Source organism: Aethalodelphis obliquidens, unplaced genomic scaffold, assembly GCF_003676395.1.
Source record: "Aethalodelphis obliquidens isolate GAN/ISIS:26980383/991018 unplaced genomic scaffold, ASM367639v1 scaffold49, whole genome shotgun sequence".
Taxonomy (NCBI): domain Eukaryota; kingdom Metazoa; phylum Chordata; class Mammalia; order Artiodactyla; family Delphinidae; genus Aethalodelphis; species Aethalodelphis obliquidens.
In genome coordinates this window covers 4,569,572-4,590,774 of record NW_020837993.1, presented here as the reverse complement: position 1 = coordinate 4,590,774, position 21,203 = coordinate 4,569,572, and the positions used below count along the sequence as shown (strand labels likewise).

Below are 21,203 nucleotides of genomic sequence, written 5' to 3'. Positions count from 1 at the left end.
AGACATCAAATGCAATCGCATCCAAGAGCTTAGTGCATCTATAAAATGGGACTTGGAAGTATTCCATTTTTACTTTTCCAGGAATATATTAGGCCTTTTAACTTGAAAGCGTAACACTGACTTTTTATTAAGGTCGGGAGGCTCTAGAAAGAATGAATTAAGTGGTTCTGGCCCATTCCAAAGCATTTGATCTTAATTTGATGCTTCTTGGGGGGAATCCCAGAATGGAAAAGCAGAAGTACTGTTGCTCAGATGAGACTGGTGAGTGTGGAATCTGAATCATATCTACAGCTAGAGTAAGCCTTGAGTGTTTGGAGGGACTTGATGGGAAGAATGGACCAAAGGTAGGTAAGAGAGAAATGCTCGTTTTCCCATTTATTCAGGCTGGAATGGTTGAAAGAGCATGGAACAGGGAAGTCTGGTCTTTTCCCTGCTTTTGACCTTGAGCAAGTGATCGGACAACTTTCCTCACCTGTACAATAAGGGAATCAGGTAGAACTGGCCAATAGATTTCATCTTTCATGCCATCTTGCATTGATGGGTACTGGCTGAGGCTGGGCTTTGTGGGCGGCGTGGTGAGATGAATTAGATGTTTGCCATGAGCCCAGGATCTGAGAGAGAGTGTGTTTACCACTTATTGGATTCAGCCTCAAATGTCTCCAAGGTCCCCTCCAGGAGTAACATTTTGTAACTGTGATTCAGTTTGTTCAACAATTGACCTTCAGAGGCATGGGCCCCATTTGGAAACCTCTTAGTGACTGAAGAAGGGCACTTCAGCTTCCAAATCATTCTCTAACACCAGGAGAGCCTCTGTACAAACTCCTATTTCCATTGGCCCATTGCGATGAAGTTTTACTTCCTCGCTAAGGTACTGTTCTAGCAACAAACAATTTGATGTCATGGTAACACAGATGCAGCTAATCTGAAATTCTGATTTCAAGGAGATTGTAAGCCAGAAGCGAGAGGCAGATAATGGAAGTTCATCTTGTTTCAGATTGCTATAGTGTGGCCCACATCTTCTTACAGTTCTTGAAGTTTCAATCAGCCGTAATCACGGTGCTCGAGTTACCAGATGTCTATTTTCTGGGTCCTTAGAGAGGGAGCTCTACAAATCTAGGTCTCTGACATCATCTGACCCTGTAGGATGGGCTTTCAAGTAAGCTGCCTGAACCATTACCTGTCACACCATGTTAAAACAGGACTTTCTGTCTCCTTTAGCTGAGATGCCAAAGGCCAAGAACAAAACAAAAGCAGCCAAGCACCTTCATATTCCAAAACCAGGAGCTAGACATCTAAGCAGGGCTTACAAAGGGAGTGACTTAAACCAGTGTCCTGACCCTCAGTCCATCACCCATCTCAAGGGTATAAAGGAATCAAAACTGGAAACTGAAAAGAGAGGATATTTGGGGGGAGAATTGTTGGTATGTGAGGCGACCCACCCCATATCCCAATCCACACTCTGTAGGGGAGAGGAGCCATCTGGAGGACCACCTGGAAAGTTATTATTCCCTGGAATTGGAGGACACTGTGGACTGTGACCTGATATATGTATGAGTTAGAAGTTAAGGTACCAGAGCTGGGAGAATCAGGGCTGCTGGGTGGCAGTGTGGTGAATCTCCCATGTGTCAAAGGAGATTTGTCCTAGAGATTCCTTAAGAGGGACTTTGACCAAGAGATACAATTGGAAGGGTGCCAGACCAGATGTCTGATAATACTTGAGTGCCCACATTTTACCATTGTATACCTAAATGGTGTTTGAAAACCGTGTGTGTGTGTGTGTGTGTGTGTGTGTGTGTGTGTCTTTGTGTTAGTCAGGAGAGACTAGACTTGTGTTTTGAAACAATCTCCAGTTTTCAGTGGCCTAACACAATAAAGGTTAATTTTGCACATCACATAAGCAGTGAAGGTTGCTATTGAACTCTATTCCACACTCAGAGACCCAGGCTGATGGAGGTTCCCTCATTCTGGAGTTGTTTCATCTCGATCCTGCAGTCTCTTTGTGCACCTCATAGGGAAACAGAGAGCCAGATGGTTGTATGCTGGTTCTTATGTTTTATTCCAGAAGTACCATGCCACGCCTGCCTGTAGTCAACTGGCCAGATCTAGTTACAGTTAACCCCCAACCGAAAGTGGGGTGGGTAGCGTGGAGGGCAGATGGAATGCTTCTTGACCGTTGCTGCCTTTGCCACAGGCTTTTTGATTGTGAGCTTCAGTGTACAGGGATCTGGCTGGCCTCAGGTGTCAGTATCTTTGTTTTTTTCTCTTGAGTTGGTCATATTCCAGAAGAAGTCTCTTCTACTCTCTTACCTAGAGAGTGAGGCCTAGTAGCCAATCTCTGGAAGAGGGAAGGAGGCGGAATGGGTGGTGAGGGGAGTCTCAGCACTGAGTATGCATAGGGTCATTCAGTTCCTCTGTTCTGTACATATTCTTTGGTTTCATCTGCTTCAATGTTAGCTGTGGGAGGAGCCATCACCCAGTTTCTTAGAAGGGAGAGGAAATCAGAGGGTCTAATCACTTCTTTAAAGTCTTTTAACCAGTTTTCCTGTTTTTAGCCTCATCTTCATACCCAAATTCATGGGCACCTGGTGCCACCTTTCCTGCTGCCAGCTTAGAGCATAGCCAAGCCATTCACCCATCTGTCTTTCATCTTCCCAATTTCTCATTTTCTCTCCCATTCTTTATGTGCCAGAGAATTTGTATCCCTTTTTAAATATTTTAATAGGGTTTCTGAAGGAAGTAGAGGTGGATGGATGCTTTAAACCCCCATCTTGAGGCAGAAGACACGTTCTCACAATTTTTAGAAAACCCCCTTTCTAATAGGACGCCCACGCCTTGAGTTGTGTATACATCTTACTTCCAACTGTTTTTATTGGAACTTGGGACAGCTCTGTCCGACTGCCATTCAGGAAGAGAAAATGAGCATTTTTACTCACTCTGTATTCCTCCTCTTTAGCAAGGGTAATAAGTAGATTTCTTAATTTTGGAGCATTTTTGTAGATGACAGACCATGGTTAATTCAAGGAAGCTTGGTAGAGTAGGGCCAATGTATGTGGAAAAGGGTGTTTCCTTTCTCATCAACCAGATCACATATTCATCTACCCAATATGCCCTCAAGACCTAAAACGCTGTGCTCTGAATGGTACCATAAACCTTCAGAGTGGGAAACAACAGCATAGTGTGGCTTTATCATAAACGTTTTCAATGTAGAAGAGGCAGAGGGTCTCTTAATGTTTTAAGAGTTTATTTAATGGCTTATTTGAAGCTTGATGAGAGCCCACTTTGTTCTCTTTATAGGGAGTCATAAAAGACCTGATTTCCAGAAACACATTGTAATTTAGCTGGCTCTTTTTTTCTCAGAGAATATGGTGGAATGAAGGGAGACTTTGGGGAGTGGGTGGTGTATGTGAGACACAGGGACACCATGTTGAAGTTACAGCCTGGACTGAGCTCTCACAGGCTTTATTTTGTCTCCAGTAGAAACGAGTCATTGTTTGTGCTTTCCAAAGGGAGGACAAACAAATGCTTTGTGCTTGGGGTTTAGCTTCTGAACCCTGGTATAGTGTTTAGAAGATTATTGGGACTCAGTTAATCAACACTGCTTTCACATGCGATCATTTGACATCTTCCAGTTCCCTGGTGTAGAGCTAAGGCCCTCTGAGTTGAGCTCTGATGGCAGTCACCTGATGCCACACCTAGGAACCAGGGTCTAGAATTATGGAGCTAGAACAATGTCCTCTGCACCATCCAGGCCAGCTTTCTGCCTTTAGCACATGCTAAGGAAAAGTTCGGTTTGAATCTAGCCTATGACTTAATGGTTCCCGGGGAAACCTCACTGTAGTTCCATAATGGAAGTCACATTGTTCTTTAGATTCTCTCTCAGGATTGGCAAGGACAACGCCTAAGTCATAAGCAGGCAGGGCTCCTCTTTGTGCCCCAGTTCTAGAAAAATGCTAGACCCCCCTCATTGTGCATGCCCTTTTCAATAGGCTGAGTTCAGAGTTACCATCTGGTATAGGCAGGAGTGGAGCTGGTGTCTCGATTTCACCTTGCTTCCTCCAACATCTTTTCATCAGTCTTGATGACTGTCCTGTCAATTTATTACCTTAAATATTTTTGAAAAGGCACCACTTTGTAGAATGGGCTTCTCTTCTGTCCTCTACCCCCACCTCCAGATATGATTCAGGGGAGAGCCTCCTGTTAGTTTTTCTCCGTTTCTTTTTTCTTTCTTTTTTTTTTTGTGGAACGAGGGCCTCTCACTGTTGTGGCCTCTCCTGCTGTGGAGCACAGGCTCCAGACACGCAGGCTCAGTGGCCATGGCTCATGGGCCCAGCCGCTCCGCGGCATGTGGGATCTTCCCGGACCGGGGCACGAACTCGTATCCCCTGCATCGGCAGGCAGACTCTCAACCACTGCGCCACCAGGGTAGTCCTTCCCCCTTTCTTTTTAACTGAGAAAGCGAATTGTGAGGCACACCACTCTTTACCATGCTGCATTTATTCCTGCCATTCATTTCTTCCTCTTGTAAGTGGGAGGCTCACATTTAAGACTGTACATCCTTCATGTCCACGGAGAGGGTAAGAATAATGCCCTCGTTCAGGATGGGAAACTGGAGATTATGGTCACATTAGTGGGATCCTGACTGATGACATCATTAGGTGCTTCGATCCTGCTCCTCATAGCCAAGAAAAGTCCTTTTGTCCCTAGGTCAGAAGAAAAAGTATAGGCTCCTGCTAGCCCAGCTGAGCAATTTGAGGAGCTCCCACTGCTTTCCTCCTCAACTCCTCTTCTCTGTCTATTGTGACTCCCATTAGAGGGTGGCAGGAGACTTCCACTATCCCTGAAAAGGATCAGGAAAAAGCTGAGTTGCACCTGAATGGCCTATGCAGTTGACAGCAATCCTGGGAAACTGTAGTATTTCCTGAAAGATTGGATTGGAGACTAGCAGAATTTCAGAGGTCATCACAGACCTTCTGAAGAGGCACCTTGGAAGTTGGAGTGGAGGGTGGCTGGGACTCCTCCATGTACTAGCTTGGAAGTTAACAACATCAAGTTAAAAGTGGACAAACCCCAGATAACTAGGGATCAGTTGAAGCTGGTAGAGGAGACATGGACAGCCAGCATCAGGACCATCTGAGGCAGAATACCACTGGAGAGGGGGAGACAAAGCTTCATGGAAATGCTATGAAATAAGACACCCATACTGGCTGCCCCTGGAGTGGGAGAAATTTGTTCCTAGCAAGTTTCTGAAGATGCACTGCGGAAGGACAGTATAGGTTATGAAAGTTTGTGTCCTAAATATTATATGAGACAGGAGAATGTTGTAGAAAGAGCATGGGCTCAGAAGTGAGATCAGTTGTCACTTGTTGGTTGTTACGTCCTTGGACAAATTACGTAACAAGTCTGATCTCCATTTATTCATGTGGAAAATGTGGAAATGTGGAATATATATCTATATACCACTAACTTAGTGCTTGGAGAAATGTGGACACTTGGTGTATTAGATGTGGGAAACTAACATTCATCCCTACTCCCTTATAAAGTCTCTGCTATATTTGTGGGGTTGGAATTCTGAGAACTACACTTCCCAGCATCCCTTATCAGCAGGATTCTAATTTAGATTCAGAATGGGAGGCATCCAGGTGTGATTTAGAAACAGAAAATACAAACAGAAGTCGCTATTGCACCTGCAAATTTTTGGACAGTTACATGAACTTCAGAAAACTGTAGACACGAGCTTTTGCCAGTGGCTTCTGGGACTGCCCCCAAAAGTTGACCCACTTTAGGGCAATGGGCAGCATAGATCACTAGTGGCAGTTTTTTTTTGGGGGGGGGGTCTCTGTACTTTCTCATTTCCTGAAAGTTAGTTTTGACTTTCCCTGACTTTATCTTCTCAGTTTATCCAATAGTATTGTAAACCTCTAATTCCCTGCACTAAATCCCTTCCTGTTCAAAATACCTAGGGAGGTTTCTGTTTTCCTGGCTGAATCTTACTAACATATCTGAGTTTTAAAAATACAGAAAGAATGGTGAGAATGAATGGTCTTATGTTTTCCTAATAAAAAGAGGAACATTTGCAAATCTGAAAGATGACACTGAGGTCTAGAATTGTAACAATTGGCATTGAGAATTGGGAAAACTTGGCTCAGGTTTAACCAGGAGAGCTTGAGGAAGAGAGGATAGGAAGTCATAGGTATCTGGGTAAGAAGTGAAATTTTAATTGTTTATCTTTCCCTGCCACTGGACAAGGAATTCTTGACAGCAGAATGATCTCAAGCAGAATAAATTGAACAAAGAAAAATATAACCTGAATGGAAAAATAAGCTTCCTAATACTGATGTACATGAGACTGTAGGTGGAGAAGAGGTGATTGAAATAAAGAGATTTACCCCATAATAGATAGAGGTGCACCCATGTAACCTACGGTGGGAGGAAGAAACCTATAACTGCAATGAAATGATATCTCTTTAATGTTTTATTAGACAAACCTCCTGACCCTTTTAAAATAAATGTCATCTGCACCCCATTCAAATAGCCCTTTCAAAGTTGGTTAAATTATAAGTTTGTCTTCCTATTCTCTAAGTGAAAGCATGAGCCCTTCCTTCCATGCAGACCACAAGGCACTTCTCAGAGAGGATCTCAGGTGGCACCTTGGTATAACAGAAAGCCTGTAATTTCGATGCATTCAGCAGTGGAGGTGCAGTTGTCAGTCTGCTTCTACTTGTGAGAATTCTCTTCACCCTCTTCTTCCATGCAGCTTTTCAGTAAAGACAAAGCCTTATTTTTTTTAAAAATTGAAGTACAGTTGATTTACAGTGTTGTGTTAATTACTGCTGTACAGCAAAGTGATTCAGTTATACATTGTTTTTTTTAATATTCTTTTCCATTATGGTTTATCATAGGACATTGAATATAGCTGCCTGTGCTATACAGTAGGACCTTGCTGTTTTTCCATTCTAGATATAAAAGCTTACATCTACTAACACCAACCTCCCACTCCATCCCTCCTCCAACCCCCTCCCCCTTTGCAACCACCAGTCTGTTCTCTATGTCCATGATTCTGTTTCTGTTTCACAGATAGGTTCATTTGTGTCATAGTTTAGACTCCACATATAACTGATGTCATATTGTATTTGTCCTTCTCTTTCTGACTTACTTCACTTAGTATGATAATCTCTAGTTGCATTACGTTGCTGCAAATGGCATTATTTCATTCTTTTTTTAAATGACTGAGTAGTATTTCATTGTATATATATACCAAATCTTCTTTATCCATTTAGGTTGTTTCCATGTCTTAGCTATTGTGAATAGTGCTGCTATGAACATAGGGGCACATGTATCTTTTGGAATTATAGTTTTGTCTGTATATAGGCCCAGGACTAAGATTGTTGGATCATGTGGAAATTCTATTTTTATTTTTCTGAGGAACTTCCATACTGCTTTCCACAGTGGCTACACCAACTTACATTCCCACCAACAGTGTAGGAGGGTTCCCTAAGACAGAACCTTATTTTAAACTCTGAGTTTGTTACCTTATTTTCCACAACAAAATCAATCCAGATAAAGGAGCAAATACGGAAAGAGACTTCATCAAGTAACAGAGATGTGTCTCTTCCATGATCTGTTCATGACTGTCCACACCAGACTGGGGTTGAGAGAGGCAATTTCAGTATTTTGAATTGTCCAGATGGCTCCTCCAATCTGAGCTTCCACTTTCCTCCAGGGCTTGAGTGCAGTTCCCTCCGATGTTCACAGCTGACTGGTTGGGGGTGGAATACCTAAGGGGTGAGGTCCAAGAAATTCCTGTCTTTGCCCACCTGGGCCACCCAAGGGGAGATTTCTTTTAAGAGACTCTGAAATGAGCCAGGGATCAGTCGCTCTGGGGTCCACTCAGTGTGCTGGGCCAGATGGAAGACAGCAGTAATGAATGAACATGAGCTAGGGAGGACATGGCTAGTCAAGGCCACAAGGAGCGGGCAAATGGAGATGCTACATCAGAAGATAGGGCATAGTGATGCCAGTGGCTCAGGACACGAGAGGGAGCAGACTCAGAGCCCTCTCGTCTTGGACATAGTCAGAGGAACTTGTGGTTTCTGGGTTGGGCATATTTCATGTATAATTTTGAATTCTCATGCCAGAGTACAAGAGATGCATTAAGGTGTCTGGCTACCTCTAACTCCAACTTTTTCTACCATTCGGTAGATTTGGTTAGATAATCTGTTGTTTTGGAGGACACACATATATTAGGATAAGTAATGACCATGTTGATAATATATTTCTTGAGGAACTATTTAGGGTGTTTGTAAAGACATAAGGTTGTCCTTATATATATGTGGACATATTCTGCCTGTTGCATTTGGTAGAATTAAAAGCGTTAAGTAAATCAAGAGAGCAGATCCCCTACAGTAGGGACTGGGGTAAAGTGAAGAGATTAGGAGGAGGGAACCACAGTGCGTGGCCACGATGAGGAGGTCCAAGAGCACAGCTTATTGTTGATCGGGTGGAGCCGAGAATGCAGCCAGGAGCACCCTCAGCAGCCTGCACCCAGTCCAGTTGCTATGGTTAGAGGGTCTCCTGCAAGAAAAAGAGCATAGTCCTGCTCGCCCAGCTCAGAGATCTACGGAGCTGCCACTACTTTCATCCTTAGCTCCTCCTTTCTATCCGCTTGACTCCCACTGGTGAGAAGCAAGAGAATACTATCCTCCATGAGAAAGACCAAGAGAGAGAGGATATGGGCTTCAGTGGCCAATGGAGTTAACAGCCATCCTGGGAAACGCTGTAGCATTTCCTCAAGGACTGGACAGGTGACTGGTATTACAGTGAGAAGAGCTGCAAACCAACCACGGAGACTGTGATTAGAAATGGAACACCGAGGTCTTGTTAGCCACACCTTGGGGGAAGGCACAGTGGGAAGAAGATGAAGCCATGAGGGGTGGGCTTGGATTGGAAGAAACAAGCTGACACAGTGGACAACAGCTGCCTACTGAGTGGGCACCTGCCTGTCCTTCCTCCCCCTGGCACGGCAGAGACCATTATCCACAAATCAACATTCTCATGAATCCAAGTGGCCTCCCCTGGGGCAGCGTCAAGACCTAGAGGGGTGGCGGGACTGGTGATGGCAGGGCTGGTTCCTTTGGTGGCTTTTGTGAATTGGCGGAAATTGGCAGCAGTGTGGCAGCCAGCTGCTTGAGCTGTCCCCTGTCCTTTGCTGTCACCAAGGAGGGGAAACTTCCCAGAGAGGGTAGTCGAGAGTCTATCCATCTATCAAAATTCCATGCATTCAAGGCCCAGCTCATCTATCATCTCCTCTGTGAAACCTGTTCTGAATCCCCCCAGCTTGGATAGGTGGTTCCCTTTTATTTTGCTCTGCCTTGGTTGTACATAATTGTTCCATTAGACTTGAACCTGCAGGGGCAGGGATTATGTCTCCCACAATGCCCGGAACAGGGCTAGTTCCTTGCTGCCTCTCAGTGTGTCCATGAAATTGAATGAATGACTGGAAGATGACATGGTTAGGCACACTGGGAGCCTTCTCCTTACCTGTTCTCGTTGGTGCCATCTGTTGAGTGGCTCGTTAGTTGGGGGTTGTGTACTGTACATGTGGACTACACCCCAGAGCTGCCCCAGAGCTGGACGGTCACCACGCTTTGGGAGTATGGGAGGATAAGGCCAGAGTGTCCCATCCCTCCCTCTCCCTTTGTGGTCCCTGGGTGTGTAGAGGAAAGGGGAGCTGTCTTCATAGGTGCGTGAACTAAGTCCCTAGGGCTTGTTTCCAAGTTCTGCTTCCCCTCAGTAGTAGAGGTCGTCATAAAGAATGGTAAGTTGAAGAGGAAGAATCTGTAGTGCGTGAATTAGAGAACTAACAGCAAGGGGAACACTCATTTACTGCAGGAATTCAAATGCCCCCTCCTCTGTGAAGCATGTCCCCTAGTGTCCTCCCGGGTGAACCTTCCTACAAGCAGAGTTCTTTGCTCCTTTCTTTCTGTTCTCTCTCTCTCTCTTTCAGCAGCAATCTGCTCATTCCTCTACATTAACCCTTACAGCGCTGTACCATATCTCCACCCTCCCTCCTCCACTCCCACCCCTGGGCTATGAGTCCCTCAAGACCATGGACAGAGTGTTCATGTGTCATGACACCCGGTGGGAATGCCCTGATGTTTCTTAAAGGAATGGATATAGAGATGAATGAATGAGTGAGTGAATGAATGCATGGGCCTCAATTGCTGTGCAGATAGGGAGGCAGAGATTCATAGAAGGAATTCTGAACCTGGGTTAAACCCTAGCTTGACCACTTACTAGCCATCTGATAAGCCATGGGCCTTGGACGCCTCATCTGTAAAATGGGGATAAATAATCCTGACCTTACGGCGCTGATGGAGGAGGGAGATTATCTAGTCAAAGGTCCCAAGGCAGTGGCTGACACATGCTAGACACTCAACAAATGGACAATTCTAAGACTACTTGACTCAGGGTGTTGCAGGGATACCAAGCCATTTGGAAAAAGGTGCCTCTTCTGGAGTGCAATAGGGAGGGAATTGAGGGGGTGCCAACACTAAACTAGGGGTGCCGACTGGCATTCAAAACCCTCAGCTGTCTGTTCCATTACTATGAACACTCCTGCAGCTCTCTGGTAGAGGGAGGTGGAGAAACCTACCTATTCTGTTCAGGTATGGAAACCGAGGTCTGGGCAGCCCATCTGGTGAGTAGCCAGAGAGAAATGTTTTCAGGAAACAGGGAAGCACCAGGACATTCATTCATTCAACAGGCATTCCTTCATTATTGGGCACCTGCTGCCTGTCAGGCCCTCCTACTTGCTGCAAAGACAGCCAAGGAGGTGAGCTGAGCCAGGTGGGAGCTGAGAACTCTCCACACACTAGTCCTTGCCCCTTGAGCCTGGGAGAGAGGCTGGAAAAGAAGGCAGTGAGTTGCCCTGCATTTATCAGCTGCCTTCTGTGGATGAAGGACTCAACGTGTCTCATCAGGTTCAATTCCAAGAGCATCTGAGCCAGGAGGTGTCTTTTCTCAGTTTACTGATGAGGAAACAGAGACAGGAGGTGAAGCAGCTGGACCCAGCCCACGCTGCAGACAGAATGCTGTAAAGGAGAGGTTAGACCTGGGTGGTCTGAGGTCCCCAAGTTTCCCAATGCTGCAGAGGGCTGGAGGCCACCTCTCTGCTGTAACTCAGTCTGGTATGAACACCTAATTTTGAGGTATGCTGTTGGATCAAAGGTCCTAACTAGGATAGCTGGTGACATCTTGCAGAGGCCACAGGGAAGAACCAGGACATTTCCCAACCTGTATCTGTGGTCTTGCTCATCATTCATGCCTTTCTGTCCTCTGTTTCATTGGTTTTATTTCTCGTTTCCAGCCTGGCCTCTGCCAGAAGGTGATTCCACATTTTTCTAGCAGCCCATGGTTTGGCTGCCCCCATCTCATTCCCAGACACCAGGCCAAGCGACCCAGCATGTGCAGGTGGGAATGTCTAGTTCCAGCTTCCCTGCCAAGTTCAAAAGGCAGCAGCTGCATCCACAGGGCCCAAGGCTGTGCAGCCAGTGCCTGTCACTGTCACTGCACTAATGAGAGTTTCCACTGGGTGGGCCTGGGGGTGACAGCTTGGGGTGTGGAGGGGCTAGCGGCTGCAACTGGTGTGGGAACAGCACCTGTGGGAACCAGCTACATCACTCACCAGCAAGGCTAATGCAGACCCCAGGGCATCAAGGGATGCAGGTCAAAGTGAAGCTTAGGGGCTTCCTGAACCCCTTTGGAACTGAGGACTTGGGTTCAAATCCCAGCTCAACCACTTCCTAGCTTTTTGATCTTGAGCAAGTTAACCAGCTTCTTTGCCTCAGTTTTCTCATCTGCGAAGTGGGAATATTAATAGCATCCACATGAAAGGGGTGGCCGTGAGGTTTAAATGACTTAGTCCATGTAAAGCATTTAGTTAGAGCTCAATAAACATTATCTGTTCTTTTCTGGTCCTCTGCCACCCGCTCCGTGCCCCATCACCCTTCTGCCTGCCAGCCCTCACAGATACTATTCAAAATAGTTGTTTCCCATCACTGGTCTTGCCTGACTGTCCTAAGATGCCTCTCCTTCTCCGTGTGCCTCCCCACGTTTCTAGAATTGAATTTGCAATCTGTACTCACAGGGCGACACAGATCATGTTCTCTGGGTTAAGGGATGTACCCATGGAAAACAAGAGGGAGAAAAGGCAGCCACTTCTCTAGGCTTGGCTTCCACAAAAACACCAATGTGATGAGGCTCTGGTGTCTTGCCCAGTGGTCTAAAATGCCCAAGCAGCCCTCCTGCCTGGAGCGTGTGGGAGCAGGGGTGATATGCGAAATATTCAACAATTCAGAGGGGCCCTGACCAATCAGAGTGGACTCTGGCCACAGTGCTGGATCACGGGGTACTGGGGGCTGGGGTCTGTAGCTCTTGACCAATTGGCAAGGAAGTAGTTTAACAATCGACATTGCTGCACAGGTATGTTCTGGGTCTATAGCAGCTCCCCTGGTGGGAAGAGTCAATGAGGGGCCTGTGTGGAGTCTGGGTGGAAGGAAGGCAAGTCCTGTTCTCTCTCCATGACCACATGGTAGAAGGTTGAGAGAATTAAGTGGTCTTGAGGGGCTAGCAGGGTGGGCTGGTGTTAACTGTGTTGGCTTTGACATCAAACTATCCACTTATGAGTTTTGGCATCTTGAGAAAGTTTTTAACCTCTGAGAAACTTGGTTATCTAATCTGTGAAATGGGGGCAATGAAACACACAGGGCTATTGCTAAGGATAAGTGTGATAGAAATCACCAGAATGCAGGGACTAGCTGAGGAAGTGGGAGCAATCTCTGTTGCTCTTTAGTATGCCTTGGTGTTCTTTCCATCAGGTGGGACTCCTCCCAACTTTGGGGATCAATGAGGTACAAGTCTTTCTTCGAAGCACTCACACACCTGTGCAGCTCATGCTTGTTCTTTCATTCATGCAATGGGGGTTTACTAAGTGCCTTCTCTGTGCCGGGCACAGTTCCAGCAGCTGGAGAGGCTTCAGGGAACACACCAGACAGGGCCCCTGTCCTCATGGAGCTTGCATTTTGGAAGGAGAAGCAAGCAATATGGCAGCCAAGCCTTTCCTCCTGCATCAGGCACTCAACAGTCCTGAATCCTGGACGTGACTAACACAGGAGCAGCAACAATAAAACCTGCTAACCTGAAGTCAAGGAAGAAAACCCTCAGAAGCCATAAATGAAAGCATGGCCTCCAACCAGAGGCCTGAGCTGGGCTGCTGTGGAAGAGGTGCCGGGGTTCAGGAACTGGATCTGGGTCAGCACTTTCCAGCTGGGGCTGCACCTCAGCACCAGCTGGGGAGCTTCTGGAGATGCACAGGCCACACCCCAGACCAATCACATCAGAATCCCGGGGTGTGGGGTCCAGGTACCAGTGGGTTTTAAACTCCCCCAGTGGCTCCAATGTGCAGCTGAGCTGGCCAAGGTCTTTGAAGTGGGGCTGGGGATGAGCCTCCCGTGTAGGGCAAGAGTCATGAAGGTCTCTGAGTAGGTGGAAGGAGACTGGAAAAACTCCTCCCACCAGCTCAGCTAAAGGGGTAAAATGCTGGTCATCTACCTGCAGGGGCCACAGGGGACAAAGTGTCACTGTGAGAATTCAGAGCTCTTCTGTGCCTCCTGAGAGGGCCAGGAAAGTGGTCACACTGTCATCTGTTGCCAGTGCCCCAAGAAAAGACATTAACCATAACCGTGGAGGGTGGCCACTTCTGCCACCCAGGGCACAAGACACTGCTATGGAAAACAAGTCCCCACTGAACAGTCTAGAAGGGCAGGCAAACAATAAACAGGGGAGCAAATATGTCAGTGTTTCCCAATCCTGGCCGTGCACTAGAAGGAGTTTTTTTTTTTTTTTTTTTTTTAAACTTATGTCCCTCATTTGTTTCTGGAGATATTGCTAAACTTGTCCCCATTGTGGCCTGGACATGGGGGTCTTTTATGAATTTTCTCAGGGTTGAGAACTACAAAATAAGTGAGATAATTCAGATGGTTTATAAGGACCACCTAGCAGGATAATGTGTATGTAATAGAGAGTGATTGGCTGAGAGAGACTTGCGACAGACTCCCCCGGAGGTGACGTTCAGTTTGAGACTTGAAAGATGAGGTAGGTGTGTCCTGCAAGGAGCTGAAGAAGCAGCTTTCCAGGCAGAGGGGACAGAATGTGCAAAGGCTGGAATGAGTCTGGAAAGTACTAGGAGAAGCAAAAAAGCCTGTGTGGCTGGTGTGTAGTGAGCCAGAGGGGAGGGGAGCATTCAAGACTACATAAGCCATGGTAAGATGCTTCGAATTCTCTTCCAAGGGCGAAGGAAAGCCACTGATATGTTTAAGCAGGGCAATTACATGAGCAGAATCCTAAAACTCGTGGCTGCATGCATTTCATTGGCTCCCACTTACCCCCACCCGACTTTTCTCTCTGCCCCATCCTTTATTTGCATTTTCACAATTACTCTGGGAAGAAGGTAGGTAGCTGTCTTCTCCATTTTATAGCTGAGAAGGCACCAGTGTTGAATGACTCATCCGTGTCCCCTGGGTTCTTGAATGGCAGGCTTCTGGATCATCGGGTACCCGTCCCAGAGCTCTTGCCCAGAGATACTCCTGAGCACGAGAAGTCACAGTTGTTGTTACAGCGAGTCCCCGACATATGAAGCTCCAAGTTGCGAACTTCCAAAGATGCGAATGTGCATTCACATGTCCAATTAGGTAAGTTAGTTCACATGTCTGGCGTACATTGTCACGTGTGTGCATCCTCTGTAAGTAGTTGTACTTTTGTGTATTGGGTTGGCCAATATGTTCATTTGTTTTTTTCCATCAGCTGGCTCTAATAGCACTTAGTTGTCTTTAACTTCATTCGAAACGATTTTGTTAGATTGTATGTGACAGCTGTCATATCAGCGTGCATTTAAAAAAAGACTTATCAAACTTGGTGAATTTTTGTGTAGCCATTTTAATATTGAAGATGGAAGGAAAAAAAGCAACATTTTTGGCACACTATTCTTTATTATTTCAAGAAAGGTAAAAACACAACCAACACACACAAAAAGATTTGTGTAGTGTATGGAGAAGGTGCTGTGACTGATCGAACGGTCGTGTCAAAAGTGGCTTTCGAAGTTTCATGCTGGAGATTTCTCCTTGCTGGGTGATGCTCCGTGGTTGGGTAGACCAGCTGAAGTTGATAGTGATTGAGACACTAATTGAAAACAATCAATGTTATACCATGTGGGAGATAGCCAACATACTCAAAATATCCAAATCAAGTGTTGAAAAGCATTTGTACCAGCTTGGTTATGTTCATCGCTTTGATGTTTGGGTTCCACATAAATTAAGCGAAAAAAACCTTCTGGACCATATTTCCACATGCGATTCTCTACTTAAATGTAATGAAAACATTCCATTTTTAAAACAAATTGTGACGGGTGTTGAAAAGTGGATACTGTACAACAATGTGGAATGGAAGAGATCATGGGGCAAAGGAAATTAACCACCACCAACCACACCAAAGGCCGGTCTTCATCCAAAGAAGGTGGTGTTGTGTATATGGTGGAATTGGAAGGGAGTCCTCTATTATGAGGTCCTTCTGGAAAACCAAACAATTAATTCCAACAAGTACTTCTCCCAATTAGACCAACTGAAAGCAGCACTCGACGAAAAGGGTCCAGAATTAGTCAACAGAAAACACATAATATTCCATCAGGATAACGCAAGACTGCATGTTTCTTTGATGACCAGACAAAAACTGTTACAGCTTGGCTGGGAAGTTCTGATTCATCCACCATATTCAACAGACATTGCACCTTCGGATTTCCATGTATTTTGGTCTTTACATAATTCTCTTAATGGAAAAAAATTTCAATTCCCTGGAAGACTGTAAAAGGCACCTGGAACCATTCTTTGCTCAAAAGGTTTTGGGAAGATGGAATTATGAAGTTGCCTGAAAAATAGCAGAAAGTAGTGGAATAAAAGGGTGAATAGGTTGTTCAATAAAGTTCTTGGAGAAAATGAAAAATATGTCTTTTATTTTTACTTAAAAACCGAAGGCATTTTTTGGCCAACCCAATACTTTACAGTACTGTATAGAGTACAGTAGTAGGGGTACCGTTATTTCAAACTCAGGATGTCTGGAAGCAAGCGTAAAAGCAGTGGTACATAGCCGATTGTGTTCGTTGGGTACCTAGGCTAACTTTGTTGGACTTACAAACAAAGTGGACTTATGAATGTGCTCTCAGAATGGAACTCATTCATACGTAGGGGACTTACTATACATTGAGTTACATTCACTGCAACCCTGGCCGTGGGGATGGGAAAGTTCAATCCTGGCTTTCCTTGAGCAAAGCAGCTCACCCCAAAGTGGTCTTCTTTGCAACAGCCAACATCCCATCACAGACACTGTCCTGCAACTCTACCGTGACAGCCTTGTTCTAGAAAATGAAGGCGCTTTGAAATAAATCAAAGGGGTGTTTTGCGGCTCCAGCCTCACCTTGACTTACCTCAATGTTCCGCCCTGGAGTCTGCAGTCCTTGTTGGCTGGGCCTGCTCTGCAGGGTCCACGTGGGCCACGGGGCCATCTCCCCACTGCCTGGTTGTCAGCCAGGCAGTAATATTCTATGACTTCCCCAAGGACTGACTGCTGACAGCTAGTGCTAGATCAGTTTTAGGGAAACCTCTTTAATACTTGAACATGTTGTCATGGCTGGAGTATTTGGGGTTTTCTTGACACACGTCTTGGAACCCCTTGGGAATCCCATTTCCCACCCCAAGTTCTAGGGGGAGGTGGGATGGCTGAGAAAGTGGCAAGGAAGACAGGGAGAGAGGCCACAAAGGACCTTCAGTGTCCTTGCTGGGTGGCTCTGTTGGGCTTTGGCTACAGCCAACTGGGGTGATTCTAAACACATGGGATGACCTGGGGTTGGAGAGCTCAATGCACTGTATGTGGAAACTGGTCCCACCACCTGGACCACTAAGGATGGAAATGAAACTCCTACCCTCATCATGAAGCCCAAAGGTGACAAAAACATTGCTTCTAGACAGTAACCATGGAAACCTCTCATTGCTATGGATGGCCCACCACCAGAACAACTCCTTGTTCTATGGCATAGTGTGCCCCCCTCTTTCCTCCCCTCCTGCCACTTCACTACATTGCCCCAGGCCAGGGCTCCGGTCCCCAGGAAGAGCTATAACTTGGCTCTCCAAGGTTCACCCTGATTTTGGTGGGTGCCAAGGCAAAGAGCCCTGGAGAGGAGAAAACGAAAGGATGGAGATAAAGATGGGAAAAGATGATGACATCCGGCAGTGCTGGTGAGAGACAGGCAGGCTGGGGCAGACTGTCAGTGTCATTGGGGATGCTATTAAGGGCATTCATGAGGTAGCATGCATGTCTGGAGTCCCATCTGACTGGCATCATTCATTCCTGTTCCTGTTCCATTCATTCTGGAAGGGGAGCCTTAATTAGGCATGAAGAGATTTATCAAACAGCAGCCCCTTGGAGCTGGTAGTCTCTTTGCCATCTGGACGGATGGTTTCTACCTTGTGACAACAGCAGTGGAAATGATTTATGAGGTCCCACAGCTCCACCCCCTGGGCCTGGTAAAACCTGAATGGCTTTTGTCCTCTCCAAAAAAGAGCGAGATTTTGCCTGTGCTGATGGGCTCATGAGCGGGGCTTCACAGTAAGGTTTGCCCGACTCTGTGAAGTTGATGCCCAGACCCGTGGCAGCCAGGACCTTGCCTAGGGTCAGTTTTCAATTTACAGTGACTCAACTGCAAGGATGAACAGAAAAAGCCCTAGAGTGGGGACCAGAAGACCTGGATGCAAATTCTTTTGGTGAGCTATGTGGCTTCATGTGTTTTTTGCCTCAGTCTTATGACTTATACAATGGGGATAATGATTTCTGCATCTTCCTAACTTACATGATTCTTTGGAAGTTCCTGTGACACTATAAGACACAAAATGACTTTCTTAATTATACAACCCTTGATAGGCATTGAGGATTTAATCCAACAAACATTTATTGAGCAATTGCTGTGTGCTATGCACCACCCCTGGTGCTGTGATGGACATGGATGAATAAAACACAGTCCCTGCCCTTGGCGAGCTTACAGTCTAAGAACGGTCATAAGACAAGTGCACAATAACTATAATACAAGGCAGAATATGGTAAGTGCCATGAGAAAGGTACAAATAAAGTGCTACGGTGGTTCAGCGGAGGGAGAGATCCCAGTGGTTGGTAGATCGGGAGGGGGCTTCATGAAAGATGTGGTTTCTGCATGGGCCTTGAAAGAACCAGGAGAGAGTGTTTCAGGGGATAAGAACAGCAAGACCAAAGGCACAGAGACAGGAAAACCGGGCACCCCTTCCAGGAATGACGGCTACTCTAGATGGACTGGTACAAGGTGTAAAGGAAGGATGGGGCTGTACTGGATGGTCTGTAATGTCAGGACGAAGACTTGCACATTATTTTAAAAGTTTGTGAATGGCTGGAGATAAAAAAAAAAAATCTCTATGAATGTCTAGGATGGACTGGAGAACATGAAAGTGTGCCCAGAGGAAATCTGGGAGAGGAGACTGCTGCTGAAATTGAGAGACCAGAAGACAAGGATAGTGCAAGAGCAGCAAGGGAATGCATGGAGAAGACATGAAGATGACTTTAGGGTCTCAGAATTGGGTGGTTGAGAGGATCATGGGTCTTCGAACAGTAAAAGGAGAGATTGTAGAGGAAGGGGAGGCAGAGATGATACACTTGGCTTCAGAGATGTTGAGTTTCTGGCGCTGCCGGAGCCGATGGGGTGAATGGCCAACGAGCCGTGTGCAATCGAGCCTGGAGCTCACGGGAGGCGCTAGGCTGCCGGAAGTGTAGGAAGCCTCCGAAGGAAGGCGGGAGGTTGCTGATGAGTGTGCAGGGATGTGACGAAAGGGGGCCGAGGAGAGGACGCCAAGGTGGGGAAGATCTCAGTGTGGGGTAAGAAGGAGAGAGGGAAATAATGGTCGGATCTACCTCAGCTACTTTTTAGATGAAGTAAGGGTGTCAATAAATAAATCATAAATACATAAATAAATAAATACATAAATAAACAACAAAGGGGCATCGGCAAAGGAGAAGAGTCACGAGAACATGGCTTCCTGGGCACCAAGGGGACAGGGAATGTCCAGGAGGCGTCAGTGTTGAGCCAAGCAGTGCAAAAAGCTTGGTGATGAGAAAGGGCTTTTGACGTGGCAGCTGAGTCTCTGGTCCCAGGAGCATGGGGGCCACGAGGGGGTCGAGAGGAAAGGCGGTGCCAGCACCAGAAAGCCCCCCACCCCCAGGTCTGGTGGTGAAGGGACGAGCCACAGCAGCCAGGACGGGGGGAATGAGTGCCTGTTGGTGGAAAGAGAGGACAGAGGCAGCAGAGTGGCTGAGGACCGGTGAGAGGATGAATGTCGTTTCCCCAGAAGTGGGAGGAAGGAAGTGAAAGGGGAGGGGAGAGATCAAGAGATTTTGAAGAGAGACTGCATTTCAGATGATTCCACCTCTTCACCGAAGGAGGAGGCTGACGGTAGGGGTCATTTGGGGGTTTGAGGCAAATGGAGAAGATCTGAGGGGCTTCAGGGTGGGTGATGATGGGGTGACTGGGGATTGACTGATGGTCAAAAGGAGGTTGGCTGATGGAGCACCTGCTCCCAGAGGCCTGTGGCCACTGTTATTACAAGGCAGCAGATCAGGGTACCGGGTACCAGGTACAGGCCGGGACTCCGTGGGGCTGCCCCAGACTAGCTGGGCTGCGTCAGAGGCTACAGTGGAACCTCGGGCAAATTGAGCTCTAAATAGGAGAAAAGGACAGGCTGCCTCCTGATCATGGTGCCCAGATGGAGAGGGCGAGGGGGGAAGGGAAGCCGAGGTCTCTGGAACTCACGCCATCACAGGGCCAAAGTGTTTTGGCAGTACAGGACCTGCAGGTTGGGAATGGTGATGTGTGCATTGTCCTGGGTCCCCAGCCTTCTCTGGAGAGAACCCAGAGGCAGGTTTTAAGAGTTCCTTCCCTTTCCACTCCATCAATTTCAGTTTAAGGACCCAAGACCAAGAAGAGACAGAAAGAAAACCGTGTTTTCCGAAGAGCTCTGGCCCCTTTACTCCCCTGCAGGTGGGCACTGGCAGGTATGTGGAATGCAGGGCCAACTCCAAGACCTGACATCGAGTTCCTCTCTGCACTCACCACTGGAAACTTCTGGAACCCAAGGCCTTAGCTAACCCACTGAGGCCCCACTGGCAATTTTGCCTGATCCCCAGGGCACTGCAAGCTTCAACAATGAAATGTCTTCCAAGGTCTCTGAGAGGCTCAAGAAGAAAGGCCCTGGAGAAGTGTAAAATGTGATACTAATTATTTCCACTTCTTGTGAGAAGTCCAAACCACTCTGTCCCCATAGAGTCTGTTAGGGCTGTTGCTTTTTTAAATATTAATTTTCGAATGCAAATCCCAAATCTCAGACTTCAAGCGTCAACAAGAAGAACAAGGGAAGAAACACAGAGACATAGTATCGTGATCTTTGTTTGGAGCTGGAGCATCTGCATGCAGGGTTAATAGGTTCTGAGCATCCTTCCACTGTCTCCACTGGTTTCCCGTCAGGCATTAATTTAGAGCAAATGTCCTGCTTGAATTGCCATTGATTAATTATGTCGTCTCATATGCTTGGGAGCGGATCTTGATCCCTTTTCTTAACCCCCTTCACCTTCAATATAATGTTTTTTGACTTATCTTTCAAATATATTTGAAAACACCGTTATTTATCAGGCAAGGGAATGCATCTAACAACTCAAGCTGGCTAATGCTTGTCTACATGTGACATGTCATTCCAGCCCCTAAATCATCGGCATCAAGCCCAGGTTTCCCTGGGGAGAGTATGTCCAGTATTTGGATACTACATTTGGCTTTGGGTTTTGCAAAAAAGTCTTAACTCTTCATCTTAATAGGGGGGAAAAGGATTTTGCCAAATTCTAAAATCACTGCCTCTGTGAAAAGAGGGAGGTGGGGATGGACATTGCAACCTCTCCCCACAGAGCTGAAAACCTCAGTGTTGGAGCTCAGTGCCGGCAAGTGTGACGATCAGGGTCGGAAAGTGACAAGAAAGTGACATTGACACAGCAGTCTGGCTGCAGAGACACCCCCCGCTGGAGTGCAGGATGCAGAA

General features: G+C 46.6%; 1 protein-coding gene across 1 annotated transcript; it reads right to left on the bottom strand.

Annotated features, from left to right (window-relative positions):
- Positions 1–12,053: 12,053 nt before the first annotated feature.
- Positions 12,054–16,609, bottom strand: LOC113607626 (uncharacterized protein C15orf32). The gene is given in 7 exon segments (XM_027083143.1): positions 12,054–12,133; positions 12,368–12,431; positions 12,533–12,631; positions 12,633–12,800; positions 12,802–12,890; positions 12,893–12,959; positions 16,532–16,609. Coding segments are annotated over 7 exon segments (645 nt in total).
- Positions 16,610–21,203: the final 4,594 nt, after the last annotated feature.